The 15337-nt window shown below is 42.0% G+C and overlaps 1 protein-coding gene across 6 annotated transcripts in view; it reads left to right on the forward strand.

The window, feature by feature from the left end:
• The window catches only part of KLHDC1 (kelch domain containing 1), a 90154-nt gene extending 75337 nt beyond the window's left edge, over positions 1-14817 (forward strand). For 5 of the 6 annotated variants that reach the window (XM_087859106.1, XM_087859107.1, XM_087859105.1 and 2 more), the window contains 3 exons: positions 4613-4697; positions 6370-6422; positions 14003-14817. In XM_087859106.1, the coding sequence (XP_087715232.1) occupies positions 4613-4697; positions 6370-6422; positions 14003-14189 (325 nt within the window). In that variant the 3' untranslated portion in view covers positions 14190-14817. Of the gene's footprint in view, positions 1-4612; positions 4698-6369; positions 6423-14002 lie in introns of those variants that run through there. The other variant, XR_015723116.1, reaches the window with a different exon arrangement.
• Positions 14818-15337: the final 520 nt, after the last annotated feature.

Here is a 15337-nt window from a genome sequence, read left to right on the forward strand (position 1 = left end):
TTTAGTTATGTCTAATTGTTAGAAATGGTCTATTCTGTTTTTATCCACATTTGCGTATTTGAAAACGTTACGTTTTTAGGTAAATGTGTAATCTTGCTTGGTAATATGAAAAAGTAAAGAAATTGAAAGTATCATATAATGTTAATATTTTTAATCAGACAAGAATGGGGTTGGCTTTAGTAGTTATTTGTTTTTGGAAGAGGTTTTTTGCAATTTAATGAGAAAATTACTTTTATGTTGATCAAATAGATGGCAGATTATTATTTTAATTAATGGATATATTCATTAATATGAATTTTTTGAAAAAGAAACATGTTAGTTATTTGTCGTATATTATAGAGTAAAAGTTGTAGAAACAATATATTATTAGACTACAGTTGATCCTTGAACAACACGAGTGTGAATTGCATGGATCCACTTATTACATGGATTTTTTTTTAATAAACACAGTACTATAAATGTATTTTCCATATGAGTTTCTTAATATTTTCTTTTTTAAAATGTGAGTATAGTTGACACACGTTAGCTTCAGGTGTACAACATGGGGATTCAACAACTGTATACATTAACCTCTGCTCGCCACAATTGTAGGTACCACCTGTCACCAGACAGCGCTACCGCAGTGCCATTGACTGTATTCCTGTGCTGTGCCTTTTATTCGCATGACTTATTCATTCATAACTGGAAGCCTGTATCTCCCACTCCCCTTCACCATTTTGCCCGCCCCCCCACTTCCTTTTCCTCTGTCAATCATGTTTGTTCTCTGTATTCATAGATCTGATTTTGCTTCTTATTCATTTGTTTTGTTTTTATAAACATTTTCTCTAGCTTACTTTATTGTAAGAATACAGTACGTGATACATATACAAAATATGTATTAATTGACTTCATGCTATTGGCAAGGCTTCTGGCCAACAGTAGGCTATTAGTACTTAAGTTTTGAGGAGCCAGAAATCATATGTCGATTTTCAACTCTGTGGGGTATCAGTGCCCCCACCCCCGCGTTGTTCAGGGGTCAACTGTACAAAGAAAACCACATTAGTATTGTAATTCTTTTTTTTTTTCTAATTTGAGAGAGTAGTATAATAAAAATATATTCGTAGGAAATTCAGAGTCAACATGTTATAATCATTACCATTAGTAATAGATTTTACTTTTTCATACCATGTATTTCAGAATTTTTTTTTGCTATAGGTTATGTATGCAAGTATGAGGTCAACTTACTGGTATGCATTTCAGAAGTTTAATAAGTGGCAATTAAGTAACTTGCTTGAGGAAAAGGCCTGAAAAATTTTGTATATATTTCAGTGTCTATATTAATATCCATAAAACTTTTAGAGTTCATCATAATTATATATGTGATTCTTATATTTTCATGTGTAAAAATTCATTGGAATGTATTATTTTAGCAATTACAATCTTTTGAAATGCATTTTTTAATTTAAAGTGTTTTATATAAAGATCTGGGAGCCTTGCCTTCTAGTCCTTGCTCAGCTACTACTTAGCTTTTTGGCTTTTTGGGAAAGTCACTTAAACTGAGCATTAATTTATTCGTCCCATGAAATGAGGGAGTTGGACTAGGGAAGCTCTCAGTTCTCTTCCAGTTCTTTGATTGTACGAATGCATTAATTTTGGACCAAAGTGGTAGTAAGAATATGTTTAATTTTTAAATTGCTCCTATTTTGTAATTCAATCCTTAATAAGTAATTAGAACAACACAACTATTATTAATAATAATATTAGTTAGATCTGAGCTATGTAAAGAGATTTCTTTCAATTCAGCTGATGTGTCATGTAAATAATATGCTTTATTAGAATGTTTAGGTGATAAGTTTAGAGCAGCTGTGAGAGGACATAAACTATCAGTCTATAGACAAAACATCAGGTTGCAAGCTAGATGTCACCAAAATCAAGGCAGGAAAGGCTTTCCAGTGTTCTTCGATGATGAAGTCCAGGCCAGAGTTCCCCTAAGGCAGATAAGACAGAGGCAGATCTATCTTCAGGTATGAGGTGAGGAGGAGAACAGGTGGGATACAGTTTAGTGTAAGGAGAACATATGTATGTGTATGTATACTAATTTGTTATGAGTGAGAATTTACTTAACATCTAAATACATGTTGTGTAGAATGTTTCAAGTTATAAATTGAAATGTAAATGGCCCAATTCTCCTCTTGTAATCCACAGCAGGGTTTTACCACCCCAGCACTATCGACATTTTGGCCAAATTATTCTTTGTTATTAGGGGTGTCCTGTGCACTGGAGGACGTTTAGCAGTGTCTTTGGCCTTCACGCACTAGAGGCCAGTAGTACTGCCCTCCCCCCCACACCTGGAGTTGTGACAATCAAAAATATTTCATATATTGTCAAATGTCCTCTGGGGGCAAAATCGGCTCTGGTTGAAACCACCATTTTGCAGCGTAGCGCTCTCTTCTCCAGGTCTCACCTCAGAGCAAGGCTTGGTTGAAAGGCCATCTATCTGGCCCTGTCTAATTGCTGTAGAAGTGGCTGTCAGCAAGGACCCTTTATTTAATGTGTCTGTAGAAGAAGTCCAACAAAGTGTTGACTTCAGAGCCTCAGGTACTTCCCGTTGGATCCCATGACTGTTGCCAAGGTTACACACGGCCTTCTCTCCTGGAAACGAAACACTCTTCGTATTCCATTTCCTTTATCCGATCCCCCTCCCCGAGCCCACACCATAATCTGGGTGTCGATGAAGACTTACTATCAATTTATGTCCTAACATATAAGTTGGAGAATTGGACAGAGTATTTCCTAAAAAAATCTCTTATGACTCAGTTCTGTGCTGGGTCCCGAGTGCAACTGCCATTGAATGTGTGAGTGATTGTTTGAGGAGAGTACTTTATGTGACAAATTGTGCGTGATCCTACTGTTTGCACTTGTGGGCGTTAAGTGGAAAGGGTAAATGTACTGAAAATAAGTTATGTGGTAATAAAATAAGTGAAAATGTGTAATTGGGTGTCTGTTGCTTCAGCAATTTGGGTGCTTCAGCAATAGGATGACTTTCCTATTAAGGAAAGTCATCCAAATTCCCTCAGAGTCAAAGCCAAGGACTTTGTAAAATTCTTAATTTATCTGCTAAAATTGAGAACTTTACATGTGCTTTTTTTCCCTGAGAGAGCTCCCGGAAATACTGAATTTTATCCAACATAAGATTATGTTTAGTGTGAACTTGGAGGTGACTCTGAGCTATCAGACCATTTCCAAAAGAACTTCAGGTGCTCTACTCTTATGAAATAATTTATTTAATCATTGAATAAATTATGGTGGGTTTTTTGGTATTTGCTTTTGTTAAGTAGAGTTGTTGGGCACCCACTCGATGCAGGACACCATATTTCGGCATTTTTAAGGAGAAGCATAAAATTAGATTTCCCAAGTTGCAGTGGTGGGCTGGTAAAGGGTTAACAACTGCTTTCAGGAAAAACAAAACAAAAAAGCCCTAATTTGTAGCATTTGCTGGTTCCACCATGGCCACCTTCAGGCTCCCACTGTGATGGCACTGAACGGGGGTTTGGATAGAGACAGGCAGAATGGGTTTCACCGAGCCCGTAAGCCACTTCCAGCACACCACTGACAAGTTTTGATCTAAGGACCCCACATGTGGACCTTCAGAAGATCCGCACATCAAATAATTAAAGTAGTATATAGAACAGTTTGTCTTCAAATGTAAGTCAGGAGAGGATAAAATGAGCACCTAAGTATGTTCAAAGGTGCTGACCAGGGAGGGTGACAGGGCCGTTGTGTTTGAGTATTTGGGTACTTCCTGGGGATTTCGAACCTGTGTTTAAGGCCCTGAAAGAATGACTTATCATCTTAAGCATAAGAAATAGGGTGAGCAAAAGCCTACAGATAGATAAGCTTTTTTCTTAGGGGATGCAAATAAATGAACTTGGCTGGATAGAGGTTTCATTGCAGGGGAGGGGCCAAGAGTTAAGAATTATGGGAAAAAGAACTGTTGATCACGCATATGAGGCTAAGAAAAATGGCACAGTTGCTTCCTGACCAGGACATGTCCATGGTTAAAAACATTTGAAAAATGTTACTTATCAGCTAAATGTAGCTGAGAGAGACTAGAGACAGAAAAACGAGGAACACTTCTGGTCTTCTGTGCCCAGAGTGATAAGTAGTGTGACAGCGTAAAGGTGAAGGGATGGCCACGTTGGGTTTGTCAGGTGGTAGGGAACAGAGAACAGGAGAGAAAAGTCAAAAATGATGAAAACAGTACATGGCAGATAGTAATCAGAAAATTGGGAAAAGGGTCCATTTCAGCAATAAGATGATCAGTTCCTTTTTAATTAATTTTATTTCACTGATAATATCTATGAGATAAAGAGGCTAGAAGGTTGGGGGATATAAGAGAAAAGAGTTATTAGGGGTCATCCCCTTAATTAACATGACTTAATGAGAGTCTAAAGTTTTAGTGATTCTAGAGGAATCTTCAGAATCTCTTTTAGGATGTGCCAAAGGCTCAAGTTCAATCATGCCCATTTGGAAATAGATCAAATGTGAAGCGTGCAGTTTAAAATTGTTTTATATGCCACATACAGTCTCTTTCTTCATAGTATTTTACTTTGCTTATAATTTTCAATTATAGGTTATGGCATACAGCCTGTTTGGGGAAAGAAAATGAAATAATGGTATTTGGTGGGAGCAAAGATGATTTACTTTCCTTGGATACAGTAAGAAAATTTCATATCTAAATATTTCCTCTGAGTAGTTTTGTTATTCAAACTAAATGGCTATTCAACAAAATTATTGCTATTCCCGCATTGTAAAATATGGAAGAATACAAAATGTTACTCTATAGTGTGATTAATCTTCAGAACGAGTGGCTTTTGTGAAGTATTTCAGAATATTTTGAGTTTACAAATCCAAATAGCTCTATTAACCTCGTTAGTCAAATTATTAAGAAAAGCTTTTAAAGGATGACTCTTCCTTTTCTCTTTGAGTCTCACCATAGTATGAGTGTTTATGATTTTATTAAATTAAAATATTCGCAAGTTATACTTGATATTTCATAAGACTGTATACCGTGTATATGTAACTGACTAAATATAGTAATAAGTACCCATGGAATTTGCAACCTCACTTAATAACTAGAACACCAGTGCTAGCTTCTCCCATCAAGAGGAAAGCATCTCCAAATTTTTAAGTGTGTTTTCTTTTTACTTTATGTGTCTTTTGCCACTGCTTTACCCATTTTATATTTAAGATGAAAGCATTCCAGTTTTAAAATTTGATAAAACTAAGGTCAAAGAAATAAATGAATAGCATTTGGAGAGTATTGTTCTTTCACCCCTTGCACCTTGGGAAATTCAGAGCAAGGTGGCCACACTCGTCCTGTGTTGTGACGGGACGGGAGCGCCCGATGGGTTGCTCTGGTTTGTGTGGGACATCTGGGAACAGCGCGGCTCTGAGTGGCAGAGACAGGGTGCACCGGCCAGAAGCCAGCCCCGTGGGTGCCAGCTCTCTCCCGGACGTCTTTGCAGACATAGTTATCTCCAGAGCTGTGCCTGCCGAGTGGCGAACCCTGAAAGGAGCTGGCCTCTCTCCAGGGGATTCGGTTTACTTTATAGTTTTGAACCCTCCAGTTTAAACGTTACATACATTGAAAGTTTTAGAACTTTCTTTGGTGGAGAATTCAGTGCTTCAACGAAAGATTAAAACCACGACTTTGCATTTAATTAAAAAGCAAATTTTGTGGTTTGTCTTCTTTTTCCTGGCACTAGAAATTGGTAGGATACAGAGTTTCTTATTAAAACAGGAATTCTGATTAAAATCATGAGCATAAATTATGAAATTCTAAAGAATTATTTGAAAGGATTAGGGGCATTTTCTGCTGATTCTTCCACATTAACTTTTAGATAGGAGAATCATATTCAAAAAACCTTCTGGATCTGAGATTTCCAAATGAAGAATTCCCAGGGAATCCTGGCACCATTTGGAAAAGAGAGACAAGATAAAGAGATTTTAAAATAAGAGTCATTTGGAAAAGAAAAGTTCCGCTTAAAAACAAAAAAGCTTGAAAATCACTACTTTTCTCATTTTGAGCTCACTGTTCTATAAGAAAAACATGTATCTGAGTTTTAAATTTGCAATTTTATAGGTTGTGGTTAGGTAAAAACTTGGTCACTGAGAAATGGTAGCAACGTACGGAAAGCTTGTGTGGCTAGCGGGTGTGTGTATGTCTACGTATGGGGGGTGTGTGTGTGTGTGTGAATGACTAGAGGGAGAGAGATTTATTTGCTGCTGTACATAATTTCTTTTACATTTACAAAATAAAAATATTAAATTATTAATGCATTTTTATTCTTTTAAACACCTTGATAATTCTTTTTTTATGTTGATTAGGGCCACTGTAATGATTTATTGATCTTTCAAACACAGCCTTATTCACTACTCAGGTAAGTAAATTCATTATGTATATATATGCATATATTCAAAGGAAGATGAAAGAAATGATCATATCTTAATGTATATATAGCATATATAAATTATATATGCTATTAAGATATCATTTCTTTCATCTTCCTTTTTGGGAAGTGTGATAATTTTTCAAGTAGTTTATGATCTGAATTTAAGAAAATGCTTACATCTTCCTAAAAGTATAATCAAATTTGTAATAGTGAACCATACACCAATGTGATTTTTAAGAATTAAAATATACAGTACAATCATATTTTTATTTTGTGCACAAAATTGCATCTGGTTCATATGGAACATTAAACATACTGTATTTCCTTGATTCTAGGCCTGAAATGTTTCATATTTTAACTTTTCTGAAATTAGAGTGTTTCCGATAATAGACACACATATGTATGCATATAATTTAGTAGAATTTCTCTTTTTTTTTTTAAGCACCAAAGCTGTTATTAAGTTGGTGGCGTGACTTAGAGTGTCTAGCTCATACGCTCTTGCTTTAAAGGAATATATACAAGGTTTAGTGGAAGATTGTGGAAGAAATCCCTGTTTCTGCCTGTGAGGGTCAGGAGGAAGGATTTGAGTGAAGTAGGAGTTGCCCAGTGACCAAGTGTGGGGTTTTTTGTTTGTTTTTTTTTTTAGATTTTATTTATTTATTTGAGAGGGAGAGAGAGTGAAAGAGAAAGAGACAGAGAGAGAAAGCATGAGTAGGGGGAGGGAGAAGGAGAAGCAGACTCCCCGCTGAGCAGGGATCCCAATGCAGGACTTGATCCCAGCACCCTGGGATCATGACCTGAGCAGAAGGCAGACGCTTAACCAACCGAGCCCTCCAGGTGCCCCCCAAGTGTTGTTTCTTATGCAGGGGAATAACATGGGTAAAGGCATGTGCGAGAGAAGCTGACTTGCTAGATGTCGAGGAGTGGTCTGTAACTTCCAGACATTCTGCAACGTGAACCATTTGAAAACCACTGCACCAGCTCTAACTGGACCATCCTAATGTCTTTGTTAACTGCTCCTTCTGTTATTGCAATGGTTCCTTCTGTTACTGCATGTTAGAGTCTCATAGGGAACTTCAAAAAGTATTGAGGCCTGTGTTCCATGCCCACTTGTTATGATTTAATTGGTATGGGGCGTGGCCTGAACTTAAGAATTTTTGGAAAACCCCAACGTAATTCTAATGTGCAGGCAGAGTTTGGAAATTGCTGATGTCATGATTATACTGTCTTGTATTGTTACTTAACTTTTGCTGTGAACATAACTACTTTCCCTAAGTAGATTGCAAGTTCCTTATAGGCAAGGATGAAAAAATCCAGTATTTGAGTGCCTACCATGGGAAGGCACTATGCTATGAAGTGAAAAGTCATGCCCTTTCCCTTACATTGTTAGTAATATAAAGGCAGGCTTTCAAAAACTATAAAAGAAAAATAAAATTTCTTTAAGAGAAACATATACACAGTTAATGAGACTACTGGCAAAGAAGACCCTCCATCCATGTGGTTAAGATGGTGAGGCTTAGGGGAGTCTTTGCAGACCAGGAAGAGTTTGAGACAATATGCTACAAAGAAGCAGTGCAAGGGTGTTAGTACAAGATATACGAGTATGGTATGTTCTGGAAACTGAATTCTTGAGTGTTCCTAGACATAAGCATGAGGTGGGGAGTTGGACAAGAAATCAAAAACCATATATCATCTGGAGCCTTTGTGTTTCATGCAGATGAGTTTCCATTATCTTGTGGGAGATCAAGAACCAGTGAAAAATCTGGAGCAGAGGGATGAGATGATCACATTTCAAATTAGAAAGCTCCTTTGAGAACAATGTGGATAAGAGATTGGAGGGATACGTGACTGTGTAAAGAAAGTTAATAGAGACTTGCAGTGGTCAAACACAAAGTGTGGGACTGATCTTGAAAGTGGCCATGGAGCTGGAGAAGGGATGGAGGCAGAATGGGCTTGGTAGGAGAAGAAGAGGGAAGAATTAATAATAGTCTATGAAGAAGGAAGTGAATTTGAAGGTGGGATGGCGTAGAAAGATGAATTTGGTTTGGGGCCTTTTGAGCCTGAAGTACTTACGGTATCTTTAATGGAGCTGTTCATTAACTCGTTAAATATATGGAGAGATGTCTGGACTAGACATAAAGAATCATCGGAGGATAGGGGCTTCTGGATGGCTCAGTTGGTTAAGTATCCAGGTCTTGATCTCAGCTCTGGTCTTGATCTCAGGGTTGCGAGTTCAAGCCCCATGTTGGGGCATGGAGCCTACTTAAAAAAAAAAAAATCATGGGGCACCTGGGTGGCTCAGTCAGTTAAGCATCTACCTTTGGTTCAGGCCATGATCCCAGGGTCCTGGGATTGAGTCCCACCTTGGGCTCCCTGCTCAGATGGGAGCCAGCTTCTCCCTCTGCCTCCCGCTCTGCCTGCTTGAGCTCTCTCTCTCTCTCTGTGTCAAATAAATAAATAAAATCTTAAAACAAAATCATTGTAGTGTAAATGGGCACGTGTTAGCTCTGCCCAAGAAGAGTTTTGAGAGTGAGGATGAAGCCCACAACCAAGCACTAAGAACTCACAACATCTGAGGAGTTAGAGGAAAAGAGGCACAAGAGAATGACCAGGAAGTGAAGGGTGAACCAGGAGATAATGGGACTGCAAAATGGAGGGAGGAAAGCACTGAAGAGGGAGAGACTCCCTAGTGTAAGAGGTCACAGAACATCGGATTGAAAAGTGCCGTGGAGTTTGGCAGTAATCACAAGGGTAATCTCTCGGGAGCAGCACCAGGGCCACAGGAAGGGTGAGGATCCAGCTGACCCTTGCACAGCACCTGTCTGAAGCGCACGGTTCACTTACGCACAGGTGTTTTCTGATAAATCCACGCAGCACTGTAAATGTATTTTCTCTTCCCTAGGATTTTCTTTCTTTTGTTCTTCTTTAAGATTTTATTTATTTATTTGAGAGAGAGAATGAGCGGTGGGAACGGTCAGGGGAAGAGAGGGAGAAGCAGACTCCCCACTGAGCAGGGAGCGGATGCAGGACTCCGTCCCAGGACCCTGGGGTCATGACCTGAGTGGAAGGCAGACTCTTAACCCACTGAGCCACCCAGGCGCCCCTTCTCTAGGATTTTCTTTATAACATTTCTTCTTTCCAGTTTGCTTTATTGTAAGAATACAGCATATAATATATAACATACAAAATATATATTAACTGCGTTATCCATAAGGTTTCCAGTTAGCAATAGACTACTAGTAATTAAGCTGGGGGGAGTCCAGAGTTACGTGTGGATTTTCTACTGCATGGAGCCTGGTGCCCAGCCCTTCTGCTGGTGACAGGTGACTGTATCTGTTCCTGTGCTGAGAAGCAGCAGCCAGTTGTTGGAAACGCAAGAAAATGAAGGAAGAATGGTCAGAGCAGGGTCTTAAGAAGGTGGATTTTAGTCCACAAGTACTTGAGTTAGTTGTTGAGGAGAATACTTCAGAATAATGAGGGAAGTAGGAAGTAGGACTATAAAGGTAGAGGAATTGGGGGGGGGGGGTTGCTGAGGCCAGGGCGCCGGGAAAGTTTTCGTAGGTAGTGAGGTCGTCCGGGAAGGGAGAGGAGAGGTGAGGACAGGCCCTCAGGAGGACCGCGGCCGCAGCTGCTTCCAGAAGGTGCGGACGAGCGCCCTGCGACAGCTCAGCGCTCGGCCCGAGCCCGAGGAGCAGGGAGGCGGCCCGCGCGGGAGGGAGACGGCCGGCGGGGGGGGGGGGGGGGGGGCGGTTAGCCGGCGGGGTCGCCGAGGCCGGTGGGGCGGGGCCGCCGAGGCCGGTGGGGCGGGGCCGCCGAGGCCGGTGGGGCGGGGCCGCCGAGGCCGGTGGGGCGGGGCCGCCGAGGCCGGTGGGGCGGGGCCGCCGAGGCCGGTGGGGCGGGGCCGCCGAGGCCGGTGGGGCGGGGCCGCCGAGGCCGGTGGGGCTGCCGGCGCGAGTGCGCATGCGGGCGGGGCGGCGTAGGGAGGGCGCTCAAGGCGGAGGGGCCCTCGTGTCCGGAGACCCGGGCAGGGCGCGGGGGGTAAGGGCTGCGCGATCCGACAGGGCTGCGGCCGGGAGGGGGTGCAGGTGCAGGGTTTCGGAGGCGGACCTGCCCTGAGGGAGGTGAGAGAGGCTGGAGCACGTTTCCCCCCGCCCCCCGAGCCCCCAGGGACGGGGGAGAAGGAGCCGGGGCACCGCGGCGACCCCCGTGGGCGGGAGCACGCAGCCCGGGAGCCGCAGGAGCGGCGGGAGCCCGGCGGGGCGGACGGCGCTGGGGGAGAGCCGGGCCGGGGAGGCCACAGCGGGGGTGCCCGGAAGCGCGGGGAGACGAGGGGCAGCGACAGCACGCGCGGAGGGGCTGGTGTTCGAGGTCGGGCCGGGGGCGGACGGCCGGCGCCTCCCCGAGTGCTCCCGCGTGCTCCCGCGGAGCCGGTTTCCACGCAGCGAAAGCGCGGTGTGAACGGGGCACCCGGCCGGCTCGGACCCGGGGCTGAGCTGGAGCCTCGACTAGAAAGTTAACCCTTGAAGACAGAGGCGTTTCGTGGTGTTGCTGTACAGCGCGTATGCACCACACCCCGCGGTCCACAGCGCGGCCAGAGCCGTCTTTCCTTTGTGCATTCTCATCCCCAGACGTTAGCCTGCCCGTGTGGAGGCGCCGGGGAGCAGCAAGACATGGACAGCGTGTGGGTCCTCATCGCACAGAACTCCTGTGATCTGACGCATTGGTGCGATCATGCCCCACATACATTTAGTTACACATGGTTTTAAAAAGAAGTACCTCTTTTATTTATTCTGATAAAAAATAAGAAATAGGGGCGCCTGGGTGGCTCAGTCAGTTAAGTGCCCGACTCTTGATTTTAGCTCAGGTCATGATCTCAGGATTATAAGATCAAGCCCCGCATTGGACTCTGCGCTGGGCATGTAGCCTGTTTAAGATTCTTTCTCTTCCCGGGGGCCTGGGTGGCTCAGTCGTTAAGCGTCTGCCTTCTGCTGAGGGCGTGATCCCAGAATCCTGGGATCGAGCCCCACATCAGGCTCCTCCGCTGGAAGCCTGCTTCTCCCTCTCCCACTCCCCCTGCTGTGTTCCCTCTCTCGCTGGCTGTCTCTCTCTCTGTCAAATAAATAAAATCTTAAAAAAAAAATAAAATGAAATGAAAAATGTGGATTTAACCATGCTAAGAGGTCATTGGAACCTTAGCGAGAGCAGTATACATAGGGGTGTGTGTGTAAAGGGTCAGATTATGCATCCTGTTTATAATCTGCTTTTAAAACTCATATTGTGGGTATGTTTCATGTAGATATATAATCATTCAGTGATTTATAGATCTCTACTTACGTTTGTAATGGCTATACAGTATTCTATTTCATGGAAGTATACTTACTAGTCTATTAATATATATTTAGGATATCTACAGTTTGGGGCTATTAAAAAAATCATGTGTATAATATTCTTGTATATGCTTTTGGAAAACTTGCCTATCTTCTCAGGAGGAAATTCCTGGAAGGGATGTTGGTGGATCAGGGCATATGCACCTTTTATACTGTGATGAGTCAGTGGCTTCCACTGCCCTTAGACAAACTGCAGATCCCTTACCATGGTGTTGAGGGCCTCCGCCTATCTCTCTACTTCTTTTCTTGCCATGTCCCCTGTCCCCCCACACTCTGCCAGAGCTATATTTGGTTTTTTGGTATTTTTTAAAAAGACTTTATTTATTTATTTATTTATTTATTTATTTATTTATTTATTTATTTGACAGAGATAGAGACAGCCAGCGAGAGAGGGAACACAAGCAGGGGGAATGGGAGAGGAAGAAGCAGGCTCCCAGCGGAGGAGCCTGATGTGGGGCTGGATCCCAGAACGTTGGGATCACGCCCTGAGCCAAAGGCAGATGCTCAATGACTGAGCCACCCAGGCGCCCCTGCCAGAGCTATATTTGAACCTCAATTGCAGTTTCTGTAATCTTATTTCACATTTCTAGGGCTTTGCAAGGTGGTTCGTCCATCATGGAATACTTTCATTTAATTTGTTGAGACCCTCAAGGCCTCAGCTTGGACATCCCATCTGCAAAGTTTCCCTTGCTGCAATGGTCTTGGTTGTGCTTCCTTTCTGAGTCCCCTAGAACCCTGTACCCGGCATGGAAATTTCCTGCTATCCAAGTCACAGCATTGTTTATCTTCACTAAATTGTAATCTCCTTGAAAGCTGAAATAGTGGGGGGCGCCTGGGTGGCTCAGTCAGTTAAGCATCTGCCTTGGGCTCAGGTCAGGATTCCAGGGTCCTGGGATGGAGCCTGCCCCCCCCCCCAGGGCTCCCTGCTCAGCGGGAAGCCTGCTTCTCTGTCTCCGCTCCTCCCCCCTCCTCCCCCCTTCGTGCCAGCACTCTCTCTGTCTCTCAAGTAAATAAAATCTTTTTTAAAAAAGTTGAAACGGGGGTTTTCTCAAAATTGGGTTTTCTCCTCCCAAGTAGTGTACACGAACAGCTATTTGTTGAATCGGTGCAGGAATAGTAACGGTGGAGTCCACCTCCTCGTCTGACTCTTCCCCTCCCCCACCGTGGAAGGGGCGCGGGAGCTACTGTGCGCAGAGAGCAGCAGAGTTAGGGTTACACCGCGTGTGGGATTCGTGTCGTTCGCTTGTACTTCTCCCGTATCTGTGTAGAACGCATTCGCTCTCCTTACTTCGAGTTTTCAGAGTAGAGAGAAAAGGCTTCATGAAAGTCGGGAAGAAGATACAGATATCTAGAGTGTGAGTCCTTATAAACTGACAACTGAGGCTGACTACAGCAGAATCAAACGAATCTATCTTCCAAACTTTTAAAAAAGATTTACTTCCCTTTTTGATTTACAGTTTATCCGTTGAAATAGATGCTTTCTTCATAGTTCTTAAGTTTCTTTTGGTTTTAAAATACAAAATCCTCTTCAAAGTAGCTTAAGATAAAAAGGGAGCCGTATTTGGAAGGACACACTCTCTGGGAGAATCAAAGGGGACAAAGTGAACTCGGGGCCCCCAGAAGGGGGGGGACCTCACGGGGGTCTCTCATGGGCTCTTTCTATATTTCTGATCCATTCATTCGTCTCTTCAGACCTGCTCTCTCTGGGTCAGTGTAAGTCAGGTGTGCCAGTGCAGTGAGCACAGCGCAGGATGGGGAGGACCGATCCATGGCATAAAAATGGATGTTAGATGCTTCATCTTGGGGTGATGGAAGAAAAAGAGAGTTCTCAGAGAAGGTTAAGTGGTTACTGGACTGGAAGGATAAATGAAAAACAATCTGCTATAGACTGACCTGCTTTGAAACTAAGTCTGAATCTTTTCTGCTTAAATAACATTATGCATGCTGTGTGGTAGGTTGTAATTTCTGTTTCCATTGGATTTTGGACAGATACGGCCTCTATACTATAAAAATATGTAATTACGTGGTGTTCTGGAAAGAACGTGTATCCTACCATGTTCCAAACAATACAGAGGAAATACATTATCATGTAAAAATTTTATGATTTTTATGAAGAATACTTACCTATAAATTATAACTTCGGGTTAAAAAACTAATAATTCTGTTATGTTTTATTTACAGGTCATGCCTTGACTGCATTGGCAAAAATGCTATAATTTTAGAAAATCAGATATCTTTATTACCTCCTAAACTTCTGCAACAAGTACTCAAAAAAATAACATTTTGGACTGCAGCTAATCACCGAGAAGAACAAAGAGCCCAAAAAGAAGAAACAGAAAATAAGTATCAGTGGACCACTAGCAAATAAATTGTTATATACCCTATATATTTAATATGTGTAAACATTTTAATCAGACTGTATATTTACCCTCCCCCCAAATTGGAGGCTTTATTTAGAAGATAAAATTCGAAACAAAAATGCTACGTTAAAGTGATTACATGTCATGGAATATATGGGAATAAGATGTTAATGGAAGATTAATTTATATTTGTTAACTAATTTCCTAATAAGCTGCAGGAAGAAATATACTTTCTGGAAGTAAGTACAATTGTAAGAGATTTTTAACCTACTGTGTACTCTTTACTGGAAAGTTTATATGAATTTGAGGAGAATGAGAGATTATAACCCAAGGACTGGAGAAATCCCCCGACATAATAATAGATAGATACAAACACTATACATCAACTGTTGGAAAGAATGGATTTTCTCCCGCCACTTTAAAATTACCTACAGCTTCTCATTAAGTAACCAGTTATTTAAAAAACTTCTCCTTGAGTAACTGGTCCATCTGGACACAATGATAAACTCCGCAAACACTGGCGTGTATTCAGTACTGGCCTCTCGCCCTTCAAGCTTACGTAACACAGTCTCTCTTTCAGCATCATAACTTTTCCTCTCCTTTATTTGATTAGCAGAATAAATGTCTTCAATTGTCTTTCCGTTATCCCTAAGTTGTTAGTTTGTCCAAATTTATAGATAGAAAGACCACGTTTTAAAGTAGAGGTTTACTTGTCATCCAGACTTTGAAATACTGAGAAGCAGTAGATTTATTAACTTTTCAGACACACTCAAATATATTTTTGCCTTGGAAGAATGCTCCTAAGGTAGTTTTTGTAAGTAATGAAATGGGATGGTAACCTAGTAATTTGCCTGTATAGAACCCTGCTATTTGGCCCACACCACTCTGAGAGCTGGTCCTCGAGACCCACGATATTGGAAATATGTTCTCTTTCCACTGATCGTCAGTATTGACTGCCTCTGCAGAAACGGACACCGTATTTATCTTTATAGTCCTTAAACTGGTACTTTTGCCATAGCTAAGAAATTACTCATATTTTCAGTCATACCCTTCCAATGAATTACTAATAACAATGAATTATTAAAAAGCTCAGTATATGAAATTATTCTCCATAACACCACCATTCAAGTTATCTCTAAAATTGAAAATGTTAGAC

This window comes from Ursus americanus, chromosome 35 (genome assembly GCF_024610735.1).
Source record: "Ursus americanus isolate L20-20 chromosome 35, mUrsAme1.1.p, whole genome shotgun sequence".
Lineage (NCBI taxonomy): Eukaryota > Metazoa > Chordata > Mammalia > Carnivora > Ursidae > Ursus > Ursus americanus.